This window comes from Indicator indicator, chromosome 22, assembly GCF_027791375.1.
Source record: "Indicator indicator isolate 239-I01 chromosome 22, UM_Iind_1.1, whole genome shotgun sequence".
Classification (NCBI taxonomy): domain Eukaryota; kingdom Metazoa; phylum Chordata; class Aves; order Piciformes; family Indicatoridae; genus Indicator; species Indicator indicator.
This window is the reverse complement of record NC_072031.1, coordinates 13,344,991-13,358,250: the sequence shown is the minus strand read 5'-3', so window position 1 is coordinate 13,358,250 and position 13,260 is coordinate 13,344,991. Positions and strand designations below refer to the sequence as shown.

The following is a 13,260-nucleotide window of genomic DNA, read 5'->3' as shown; positions in this document are numbered from 1 at the left end:
TTTATTCCAATAACAGTTTCCCCAGAACAGAGACTTTTTTAACAGGAAAACTGACACAGCAGAACACTGGGAATGCTGGAGAGGGACATTTGCACAGCAGTAAAGTTCTGTCCTCACCAGTTGTTGATGATTTTCCAACAGGCACTTCAGCTGGAAAATCTTGATGTCAATTCATCTTAGCTGAATGCTGAACTTCTTTTAGAAAGACCTTAGAGGAAGCACATCTATGCTATCGAGAAAAGCACTGGTTTGGAGGTTTTTTCCTCCCTAGTTCCTTTTGAATTTTATCAAGTTTCTCTTGAGACTTCTCAAACAACTGTTCACCCTGTTACAGCCAGAGTACACAATAACAAATCAAGGTAAGACAAAGTTAAGGTATAGCTGACTTCAGATGTTGCCTGAAGCAGCTTCCTGAGGAAAATGGAAGAGCAAACACCAACAAGAGAGTGAAATACCTTTGGATGAGCTACTTGGGTAGTGGTCCATTTCTTAGAGCATTTAATTTGTTTACTGCTAGTGTAAACACCATCTGAGAGTGCTTAACCCAACCAGCTCAATGTAGTGAGCAGTTTGATTCAACAACAGGGCCTATTAATCTCTTCAGCACCTTAGGGCTTTGCTCTGTTTATATGCTGCATCTGTAGAATACTTTATTTATTCTTTTTTCCTCTCCTGGTAGAAGATAAAAGATCTGGCAGGAAGAGAGATTAAACTGAAAACTAATATAAACGAAGCCTATTCATCTCCTGGGCACTCGCATTCGTAAGGGAAAGTGGTTTGGGGAGGATTTGCTCTCTCATGGAGCAGTGGATACAGAGAATGTGCAAGAGTGTCTTTAAAATTTAAATGTCAGGTCTTTTTTTTTGACAATCAATAAACTGAACATTTCAAAAGGCTGTTCTCCTTTCCTTAAATGCACAACAAAATCCTGAATTGTACAGAAGGTTGTTGTAGAGAGGAGCAATTCGGAAAGGTGCCCTCAGATCTTCAACACTGACTCTTCTGCAAGGATGACTGTCACTTGCCTGTCCCAGGAAGCCTGGAGAAGCTCCATGGTGACAAAAGACTTGCCAGGTCAAACTATTAAATAAGTCTCTGTTAGATTGAGCAGACTGTGCTAATCCTTCATTTAACTTAAGCTGCCTAGGATGTACTGTGGGCTTTGCTCGCTCGCTCTGCCACTGTAATTGCTACTGTCTGAAAAATGGCCATGTTCAGCTGTCTATCGTCTTAAGGATATTGGGTATTTTGAATTAACTCTGATTGCCTCTCCAAGTTAATTTATTGGAAATGAACAATCTTGTGGGGCTGCTCTCTAGTTTACAATGTGATTTGGGTGTGTGTGTGTGTCTTAGAAACTACTTTTGATCTACCATGAATTTTTCAATGCACATTTCATAAACGTTGGTTACTCACAAAGAGGCCTTTCTTCTATAGCTCCCTACCTGCCTTACAATTCATGCATTAATTGGAAGTTTCTCAAGAACCATTTATAATTTCATATTGCAGATTAGATCTATTGCAGAAAGATGAGTTTTGCAGGTTTTGAGTACGTTTCCATCTCCTTCCCTCTCCAGGGGGTTTTGCATAGACAGTAATATTGGAATTGGCAGTACTGCTGGAGTTTACCAAACTCATCTTTCAAATCTTCATGACAAGATGATGCTGCAAAGAGTTCAAATAAAAATTAAATGGTTCATCCCTTGTTTGGTAGGACTTTGACAAGGTCTACCAGTGGCCTGAGAAAAAGTCATCTTTTAACACCATCATATATAAACCTGAGTCAGAGTCATAATGAACAACATAGTTTTGCTTTGCCTTTCTCAAAGATTTATGAATGTGTTCAATTTTCATTGTGTGAATATTCCTACCCAAGTCAGGATGACAATTCAGAGGCTTTAAGTTAAGCAGGTGCAGATGCTCTGCATATGAACTTTTATTACCTTCTCATCGGCAGGATGTGTTGTATCATTACATCATACAGCATGGGTATCCCAGAACACAATAAAATAAAACCAAAAATGGGCTTTTATCTTCATTATACTCTGCAGAATTCTTTAAGTATTAGTTAATTTCTTCAGTTAAAAGAATATTCAGAATGCTTTTTGTGATTAATCTTGAAATGTAAAGCAGTTTGGAATAAAATAAGCATATCCCTCTTTAACTCAGAACCACAGAAACATTCAGGTTGGAAAAAACCCTCGGGATCACCAAGTCCAACCAAGAACCCTACTCTACAAGGTTCACCCTTAAACCACAACCCCAAGCACCACATCCAAACCACCTTTAAACACATCCAGGGTTGGTGAGTCAACCACCTCCCATTCCAATGCCTGACCACTCTTTCCAGGAAAAAGTTGTTCCTAATGTCCAGTCTAAACCTACCCAGTCACAGCCTGAGGCCATTCCCTCTTGTTCTATCACTAATCACTTGGGAGAAGAGACCAGCACCAACCTCTCTACAATGTCCTTTCAGGTAGTTCCTGTCTGTACTTGTAAGTTAATGTAGATCTTGGGAATCTTTGAAGAATTTTTTTAATATATATTGAAAGTATGACAAAAATTAAGACCTGGTATATAGATTAACAAAATAATGACAGCAACAGAAATCATAAAACTCAAAATATTGAAGTCAAACAACATCCAGTGTTGGCCACATCCTGGCTCTGTAGCACTGGCAATCTTTTCCCTAAGACTGGTTGTTTCTTTGTTATCCTGTTACATCGAAGGCAACTGCCCTTTCTAAAACCTTCCAGAGGAGACACAATTACAGCCATTTGTAAAGGGATTTGCATTTCAGTTTGTGTCAAGTATCATAACTCTTAAGCTTTAAAAGGAAAAAACCACAGGAGACCTACGTATCAATTTACCCCAATGCTTGACTACTCTTTCCCTAAAAAAAATTTTCCTAATGCCCATGAAGACACTTCACTGGAATTTCCCAGGTACATTGCAACAGGGACTAAAACAAGTCGTGAAACATCTGAAAACTACATTAGTGCCAATGACAGCAATGCATGGCACTATTTATTTGAGAATCCTATTTCAAATTAAGGCTCCCATTCCTGGCTCTGTGTGGGCAGAAATACTTAATGACTGTGTTTCCCTAGTACTGCGTTTTTCAAATTAGATTATAAATTTGTCCCCAAACGTTTGAGGCCATATGTCTCGAGTCACCCACGGACACAGTCTACTGCGACTACTTGTACCTCGAGAATTATTGCACTGTGCCCAACACATTCATTTGAAAAATTAGGTGACTAGGTTTATTCATATTTCCAGCAATTTATGGGCACGATCTGCCACTGTTTTTTTGGTTTTTTTTTTCCCCCTCTAATTAAAATAAGGGGTTTATATCTCTTTGCTGAATTGATATTAATGAAAAGGAGTTCTAATCCGTGCCAGGTGGAGTGACACGCCTCTCTCTAATGCAGCTGGTAATTAGTCCCCTGAAATTTACACTCATTATTGTGAACCTTCTTCAGATATTTCTCTGAAGCAGATACTCTTGTTATGGATTAATTTACAGTACGTGCTTCAAAATGTGCAGTGGATCCTAAAGAGAATCATTCACAGTAAAAGAGCTAAAAAAACCCAAACAAAGCAAAACCAAAACCCAAACAACTAAAAATGAACAAAACTAGGCTACATTTTGGGATCTTTAACTGAAAAGCAAACCCTACGTATTTAAACTCCACAGAACTAAGCCTCCTGTGCAGCTTTGCTAACTGGAAAATAAATCATATTTCTCATGTCCCCACCTAAGCTTTACATGTCTGAAAGCAACCAGGGATTAGGATGTTAAGCACAGTGCACTGGTGGTGACAGTCAGAGCTACAGACGCCTGCAGATGAGCTCATGGAGGGCATACACCCAACTCCTTGACAGTTACTCTTTCTACAGCACAGAACGGGACTGACAGAAAACCTGAGAGGAAATTTTCTTTGAGAAGTAAAGAGAGATTCTGCACAGTCATATCAGACAAAACTGTACCTGCACAAGATCAAATGTCAGTTTCGTTCACAAGTGTCACCTGGGACAGGTGGGAACAAAGGAAAGATGGTGTTTGCCAAAGGAGCAGGAGGTCTGTGGAAACTGCATATTAACCACACACTACTGAGATCAAAATAACTCTGCAAAACAAACACTTCAGGAAAATAAAAACCAAACCAAGAAAGTGACAGTGTGCAGACATTAAAGTCAGCTCTCCAAACTGAAGTCACTGCTGACATTGTTCTGCTCTTCTGTCGGCATCCATAAAGCTGAGCAATAATATATGAAATGAGAGAACACAGCAACAGTGGAATGGTCAAGGGTTTAGATTCCTCTCTGTCCTACTTCTGTGAATAACCGTTTAGACATTGTGCACAAAAGCAAAACAAACAAAGATGAAAACTGAAAGGACAGCAAGATCTAGAATATTTCTGGGAGTTCAGATGCTTGATTCACAAGAAACCCAGGCTGTGTTCTGTTGTTGCAGCTGCAAGCTTGCTGAAGTACATATACCTGTGATTTGTGATAATGAGACTCTCTCAGTGGTAGATTGCAATGCCATCAGCCACAATTACTGGATCTATCATGGAGTGAGCAAGGGTTCACAGGATCCTGTGGAGTTCTGAGGGACTCTCTGCAGGACTTCTGGGGAACTACTGTTGATTTTTGCTGAGGCTTCTACAAATATCAGTGAATAAAGTACAGCATTTTCAGAATTATGGCACATTTTCTTGTACTGGCTGACTGCAAAGCATTCTTGCTAGAAAGGAACTTGAAGACTTTTCAGACTTTCTGGCTCCAAGTAAGCTGCCTCTTCCTTTACTCACTCTTTCCAACCAACACAGCCCAGTGCAAGACCCAAGTGCATACATTTTGCCAGCTATATGTTTTCTCCAAGTAAATACAGTTCTAGTGCCTTTGAATTACATTCTCAGACTGGCACTTCAGCAGCTTGTCATTGTCAAAGCCAGTGGGAAACGTGAAACACAAGGGTAACAAACACCCTTGTGTGAAAGAACAGATAATGAAAAGCAAAAAGACAGTTACTGGTTTGTATCCATAGAAGAGGAAGGAGAGGGAAAAAAAAAAAAAAGGTGATGGTAATAAAAAGGTAAAGAGGGTGTGGGATTGCAGAACACTGATTTTCCTCAGTCACTTGACTCAAAGAGATCAGGAATTGTGCTCAGAAAGAAGTGGTTTAAGGACAGCAGTCCCTGGGCATGACTAGGATTAGAAAACTGCACTTGGCTTAACAGATGTCGAGATCATCAGTTCTGGGACGTCCACATCAAAAACTTATGCACTTCAGGATGCAAAGCAAAAGGGTTGTGTGTGATCTGAAGCTCAAGTTTCATCTCAAGCTCTCTGTGTGGCAAAACAAAACGCTGCTCTCTAGATAATCAGAAATCAAGACTGCTTCACATTCAGTTATGCCCTGGCTAATTTCCACATGTCAGAAGAAGTGATGCTCTTAATTTTTTCATCAAGAATCAATTGTTAGGCTTAGATTTCCAGCTCCTAGGGTGATAGAGATTAGAAAGTATTGCCAAGGTGACCAATTTCCATATAACCTCATCCTTTCATCAACTTCTAAAAAGGCATTAGCAATGTCCCTGAATAACCTTGCAAACTGAGAGCCACAGAGGATTAGACATGCAGTATGGCAAAACTGTGAGAAGAGGCAATTCAGCTACCAGCTTTGTAGTCTGTGAAGCTAGGTACATGGATACCTTACAGTTAACCATCCTCAGCCACCTGCCTAAAAGAAAGGTATAAAATAATAACCTAGGGAACATGAAGAAAACACATGAACACATATACAGATAAGATAGCAGCTCCTATCGACATCCAATTTTGCTCTTCTGACATATCACCAGTTCATTATGTTATCATGCTGTCTGCAGTTTTCAGGTGAAATTTGGTCTCTGAATGCATCTACATTTGCTGTGGAATGCATCTGCATTTGATGTAGAATGCATCTACACCATGCAGAATGCTACCTACAAATGCATGTTCGTAGAGAATTACAAACACAGAGCAGAAGACAACAATGTGAAGAAAAAAACGTGACAATTGCATTTTACAGATTTTGAATAGAAGGACTGAGGAAAGAGCTGTTGTGCCTCAAGTCTGGCTGGCAATGCTAGAGGCAGAACTAAGGCTTTCCTGTATGACAATTCTATCATCTCAGGCCTCTTTTTCTTGTTGAACTCTTTCAGCACGCAAATAGTCAATTGCAAAACTCAGGAGTTTGTGCACTGCCTCTCATTTAGCAAGCAACAGTAATAATTTGTTGGTAGCTCTGGTAAAAGGTGAGTCTGAAAGAAGGCTGAGTGATTAAGGAGAACATGAGGGTGAAGCATATTTGACTTTACTCACTGTTCTCAGAGAGCTCGACCATGTAGTAGAGAACAGGGCTGTTTCCATCAAAGGGGCGTACCCAGGAGAGCATCACGCTGCGGCTATAGGAGGAATTCAGAGTGGCCAGAAGATTCTGAGGGGGATGAGGCAGCTCACTGTTAAGGAAAAGAGAAAGAGAGGGGAGAAAAAAAAAAAAAAAGAAAAAGGCACACAAAAATCAATCCACATTTCATTCAGCTACAATCTTACAGGCAGTTAAAGAAAAACGACATCAGATTGCTGTGATGATAGATATAAAACTACCAGCAGCTATTGTACAATTAAATAAATGAAAGACATCTCTGAAGTCTTCACAATTTTATCCTATTTGGGGGGAAAAAAAAAATAGATTATACTGAAAGTCTCAAGGCTGATGCCTAGAACAGCTAATGGAAATGTTGCTAAATGTGGAAAAAAAGCCAATTTTCATACTGGTTTTGACTGAGATAAGTTGGTCAGTAAATTTCCTCGCTCACTTTCCTCCTCCCCCCCTTCTTATAACGATGTCCTAGCAATGTGACAGCAGTAATGCATATAAACAGGAAAACACATGGGAGATATGATTTAACATGGAATTTTTCATACTCAAGGAAGCAGAAGACATTGACACTACCCATATAGAGCTACTAATCAAAATTACCATACGTATTCTTAGGCTACAGAACAGCTTGATTCACTCATGGATTCAGGCTTATCCTGTCATGGGTAGAATCTTTCCCTCCTATAATAAGGATTTTTTTGGAAGCACCCAACCAGAAAACGTAGTGAAAATGCCTCCAGAAACCCCTTGGAAACACAAAATGAAACACTGAAAAACAAAAATAAAAACAGCAGCTCGATTAAAATGTGTAATTTCTCCTCGTAAAGGCAATTTGTAGAAAAAAACATTTCAATTTCTACTCATTGGCTGGAAATGAGAGGCTGCATGGTGCAGGGAGAAAACAAAATTCTGCTGCATCCCTTAAATGCTGATCTGTATTAAGGGATAAGAGCCCTTCAACCATTATACTTGATCCTGACTTCTGCTCTTTGCTGTTCTGGCTCCTAAGCAGGGCAAGGATCTGAGAGTGAAGGAAAAGCAAGGAGGGCCAGGTTTCATCCATTCTAGCCACTGCTCCTCCCCAGGTAATCCTTCCTCAGCAAGCCCTACCACTAATCTGCTCCGGCCAGAGCAGGAAGCCACAAGGGTACTTCACATGCTTCATTCATAAGCATAGCAATTTCTGGTTGTAATACATCATGCTACTGAAGGCTTACAGTTATTTAAAAACCACAACTCCTTAGCCACTCACAAAAGTAAATACAGACTCTGGCTTTATGCCAGAACAATAAATATGTCCTGGATTTGGGTTTCTACTGAAAGAGTGAGGAACATATGGAGAGGCAAAAAATAGTTTTATTATTTTTTTTCTGTTAAGACTGTTAATGCTTTTGTTTTGGTTTTTTTTTTTCCTGTAAAGACTGTGAATGCTTTTTGTTTAATTATTTTTTTTCTGTTAAGACTGTGAATGCTTTTGTTTATGTGTTCATGATGGCCACACGCTGTGGAGTTAGCACCAAAAGAAAAAAGGTTGCTGGAAGAGCAATAGAGCAGCAAGGGAAACACAGAGATAATAACACATGTAGAAGACACTCGCCTGCCCACATCTCTCAAGGCTTTAAAAGGGCTGATGCTTCCTAAGGCTAAATCTGAGACCTTGGAGTCTTGTCTTGTCTCATTTGACTTTAAACTCCTAACCAAATTAGCAGCACAGTGACCCCAGGCTCTTTCTGTAGTAAACATGGAATGACACCTCAGGGTGTGATTCAGATCTTGACTTCATTAAATCACTTGCCCAAGATGTTTGGATTAGGAGGAGTTTAGGCTATGTTTCTCACTTAGGTCTGGGCATGCACCAACCAGGCTCCAGACTTCTGATGCACAGATAGTAAAGCCATGGTCGCTGTGGGGCTAGAGGAAGAATCAGGCACATGAAGGAGTGTGGACCCAATGGAAGCAGTGTTTGAATACAGCACAGCGATATTTTAGATCAACAAGTTTAGAGAAGAGGGGAACCTGGGAACCAAGTAGGAGGGCAGCTGGCCTGAAAGACAAAACAGCAGAATAAGCCTGTCAATGAAAAGTGTGGAGAGGGGGGGTCAGGATGTGGCCACTTACCCAGGGACTACAGGAGCATGCTACCTAATTTTGAATGAAACATTACATTATAATAAACATTAAACCTCCACTACAATTTATCATTATGTCCAAAGCAAGCAGGATGGAAAAGCGTTTTGTGATTAAGCTGGCAAAGGAAATTACTGAGGGAACAGGGGTGAAACATCTTCTTGTGACATGGCTCATGGAAGTCCCTGCTTCATTTAGTACCAGACCCTGTGGGGAAGAGCTCAGAGGTGTGCTGTGGCTTCAGCTTCTTCCAGGAGACAGGGAGCAATGTAGGAGGGGTGGCTGAGGAGCAGCTCAGAGCAAAGCTATCCCCATATAACCCTTCATAGGAACTGAACTTTCCTGGAGTTAAGGATATCTTCAGGGTGCACATTTACTAATCTTGTCTCCCCATACATTTAGAAGGGCTGAATTAACAGTTCATTTGGCAGAGGCTATATGACTACAAAAGACTTTTAGTGCACATGTCTCAAAGAACTTCTGGAGGAGGGGGGGCACTGCCTTTGTCATGGTTTTTAAAGCACAAACTGAGTTTAGACACGGGGTTTTTTGCTTAGGGTTTGGGTTTCATTGATTCTTCTCTTCCACTGACACAAAATGGTAATCAGTCAGCAGCGTGAAGGAAATGGGCACTTCCTGTTCAGAGATGGAGCAGCATGAGCTGCAGCATCCACACAGTGCACCTATCTCCACTAATATCATATTCTTTAGCCATGTGTCCACACCAAACAGCAACAGATGGTGCTTACAGATTTAAGTCCCTCAAGGCACACATAACAAGTGCCTAAGAAACACACCTGGACAGAAATAACTGTTTAAAACTACAAAGATATTCAATCACAGAAATGTACTGCTACCTTTGTAGCATACAAGAGCAGAGATTAATAAATAGTAATTCCTCCTTTAGCAAGCATTTACACTTGGTCTTCGAGTCATTTGCTACCACATACTGTGTGGAAGGATGATAAATGAGACCTGTGCCACTATCATGAATATTCACATTCCCAAAAGAGATAATTGCTTCCTTTTTTTTTTTTTTTTTCCCCCCTGTAAAAGAATTACTTTTCTTGGCTCCAAACATGTAAAAAAATCACTGCAGGGAATGGTAATTTCAACCCTTCTTCAGCATGAGAAGGACCTCAGACTAGATCTATTCAACCTCTGATACACCAAAAAAGTGGATGAAGTTTGGGACAGTAACACACATGGCACAGAACAGCCTTTGGTCAGGCACTGGAAGTTTAATTCCAACATTATAGTCTTTCTTATGTTTGCTGAAAACACAAACAGGAAATACATGAAGGGGTTTCAGTAGAGGGAATCTTAAGACCTCACTCTTCTACTGGAAAGAAGTTGCATGGAAGCAAATTTTCCATAACTTACTTTGTATGACAGAAAAATATGGATGTGGACACTTTTAAATCTGTAATTGATAGATAAGCCCAGGGTTAATGGCATTGCCACCAAGGTGACCTGAGGGGATTCTGACAAAGCAATTAAAATAGCAGATTTGCAAGAAAAGAACATGAAGTCATTGTGACAATCTAGGAGAGAAATATTAGCTAGTTGCAGATGATACATGTTCAAAACAGAAACCCTAATGTTTTGAGTCAGCTCATCCCTGCCAGAGGGCAGCTGAAAAATTCACTCAGCAAACACATAGAGTGTTTTATAAAATTGGCTAAAAGCAGACTATTTGCTGAGGGAAATAAACCAGACATGGTTAGGAGAGATTTCGGAGAAAAATGGTCCAACAGCAGGTAATTAGAGAGACTGTGACTGAAGAGGGGATTACTAAGAAGGCAAGGGAGATTAAGCAAGTTTTCTTGTCAGTTTATAAAACACCCTGCTCCTATTTCATAAATGATTTCCAAAGTCAGGTCCACCATACAAGTTTTATTCAGGAGCAGGTAGTTCATCTGCTAGCCCTGATAACGTGGTAAGAAGCCTAGCAAAGAGCTCAGCTCTGATGGCTTTGCTCATAGAAGTTCATAATGTTTTAAATTAAGAAGCTTGTCATCTGTTGCTCAGGACTTTTCAGTTTCTCTTGCTAAAGATTCCTCTTCAGTTTCTAAACACAGGAAGGATTCTTGCAAAGCTTTCCTAAGTTTTGAGGCTTTTTTATCTCTTGTAAGCCTATAATGAGGTGGATTTTAGAAATTAAAAGCTTGCCAAGTCTATAAGGTTAGGAGAGATTTATTATCCATTTCATTTTGGTGGTCACCACAAGCTCAATGTACAGATGACCAAAAGGGTTATTAAACACTGGAACAGGCTCCCCAGGGAAATGGTTGAATCCCCATTTCTGGAGGTGTTTTAGAAGACACAGAGATGTAGGGATGAAGGACACAGTTTTAGCACTAGACTTGATAGTTTAAAAATGGTTGGACTTGATGATCTGAAAGGTCTTTTTCAACCAAAATGATTCCATAACTTTGCAATAGCCTTTTAATTTTATACTTTCTTTTGGCTAAAAGCATTTCTGATATAGGCCCAATGAAGAACACACACAATTGTATTCCCCAGTGTATTTCTGGGTGCTCTTTGTCTTTTGGACATCAAGCGCATTTAGATTCAAGCAGTGAACCTTACTTCATAGATGGCAGCTCAACAGAGAGCTTGGAAAAACAAACAGAAGCTTTCTTTCTGGTAAGGAAGGAATAATAGATTTGCAAGTTTGACAGCCTTGCTTTTTTCACTCCCTGCAGAAAAGACTTGAGCTATTGGAACTAAATGATACAGGATCCACGTGCAGAAAAGTTTGCAATAAGACATCATTTTGATTTGTTACTCTGCATTGGTCCTACTGATTTTATTTTTAGTATTCAAGCTATTTTTTCTTTCTCTTTTGTGGGACATATTGGGAAGACATTGGAAGGAAGAGCAATTACAAATATTTGAGTAAAAAGGGTATCAAAATTCATGTATAAATGACTGGCAAAGGCAATGCTGTGCATTCTTAGCAACCCGCTGGGCTTTATTGTAAGTGGTTAGCTCTCCTCTCCTGCTTTTGAAGGAGACAGAACAATAAAAGTTCTTTCTCTGGTGAAAGAGGACTGAAAGAAGATGAACTTGCTGCCAGGAATAAATTGTCTATTTTTGTATTACATTGTCCTCCCCATATTTTTGCATAAAGAGCCTAAAAGATTTTACTATATGTTGTGACATAACAGAGGCTTGTACAGGGCTTTGATTTTCCAACAATGTAGCATTACCATACTTTTCAGTCACATTCATACAACAAAGAGATTCTTTAGTATGGACTGCAGACAGGCTGATATTGAGCAGCAGGTATCATTAGGCATAGATAGTGGTAATTCTGCATATTTTATATATATACTAAGAACCCCCAGGATACTTTGAGCTGGAATCAGCACAGTTTCCCATCAGGTGAGTGATATATTGTGATAACCCATTTTATGCAGCTTTAGGAACAAGCATTTTTTTCCCTCTCCACATATTTCAGTATGGTATTTACAGGACCACAGAAGTAAGCTAAATGAAGCTGGGATGTTTCATAATAGGCAATTATTTTCAGGATCAAATCCTATGGCTTGGAGGAATGCAAGAGAACCCATCATCAAAAGACCTGAAAATGTATTTTTTCTCCTAGTAGCAGCTCTACTAGGAGAAGGGGGGAAAAAAATAAGTAAAAAATTAAAATCTCTCTCTTGCAGAAGAGAAACATCACTCGAAAATGTTTTACCTCCTGCAAATCAAATCAAGTGATGTACATGAAGAATAAACACATTTAGAGGGAAGACAAATGAATGAATAGAGTATCTTGACTAGCAATTAGTTTCTGTGCCCAAGTACCATCAGTGCAAAATTGATGAGCAAGGTAACCTTTGGCTGCACTTTAGCAAGTTCTTCATTAGTTTTCTGGCTTTCCTTTTCAAATATTTTATTTCTTTGCAGACATGCTGAGAGAAATGATCCATCCTGCTTGCAGCACCAATGTATACCACGCTGTGCTATCAGTGTTTCTTCTACCAGAAATGGTACTTTGTTCCCCCCAAAGCCTGTCTTCCAACAAGGGAAGGGCAAAGGAAGAAAAAGTTTTCTCTCCTTCTTCTCACAGATGAGAAAACCAGACCACTCAGAAATTAAATAACTGAAGGTCACCCTGAAGGTCAGTGGCTTTGAATTGAATCAGTTTGAATACAAATCAGTAACAAACTTATTTGTGCCTTTGGAAATTTCTCTTGACATGCCCAGAGTTAGAGGAGGTACATGCTGGTTCCTGGGGGGAAAAAGGTGGTGAGACAATTGGAGTTGTCAGATAAAGCTAGCTAGGCTATGATATTATCTGCTGGTAGACTGCTCCAGTCTGTAATTGGTTGAGAGGCCTCCTTTGAACATTTGTCTGACATTAGTGCTCCTCAAGGCACTGAGGTGTAAGTGCTCATGGATAGAAACCTACATGCCCTGTTTGCTAATGTTCTGCACTGGAGAATTAGCTGGGAGAACAGGGAACGTTATAGATCTGCCATTCGTATATGAGCTAGGATTTCATTTCAGCTTTACTTCAGACATTTCCTTTCCACATATTTTCTTCTTCATTTCACTTCTGTTGTATCATGTATCTCTATTGCTCACAGATTTGTGAGCCAAACTATCATGATGAAAGCTGCAGAGGAATGCAATGGGTTTGGGCATTATTGCACTACCTGCAGCTCTACTTTGAAATAAAATGTCAC

At 39.8% G+C, this 13,260-nt stretch overlaps 1 protein-coding gene across 1 annotated transcript in view; it reads right to left on the bottom strand.

Moving 5' to 3' along the window:
- SDK1 (sidekick cell adhesion molecule 1) overlaps positions 1–13,260 on the bottom strand; it is a 420,137-nt gene that overhangs the window by 125,346 nt on the left and 281,531 nt on the right. Inside the window, exon 14 of the mRNA XM_054390916.1 lies at positions 6,373–6,509. Within this exon, the coding sequence (XP_054246891.1) occupies positions 6,373–6,509 (137 nt within the window). The remainder of the gene's footprint in view (positions 1–6,372; positions 6,510–13,260) is intronic.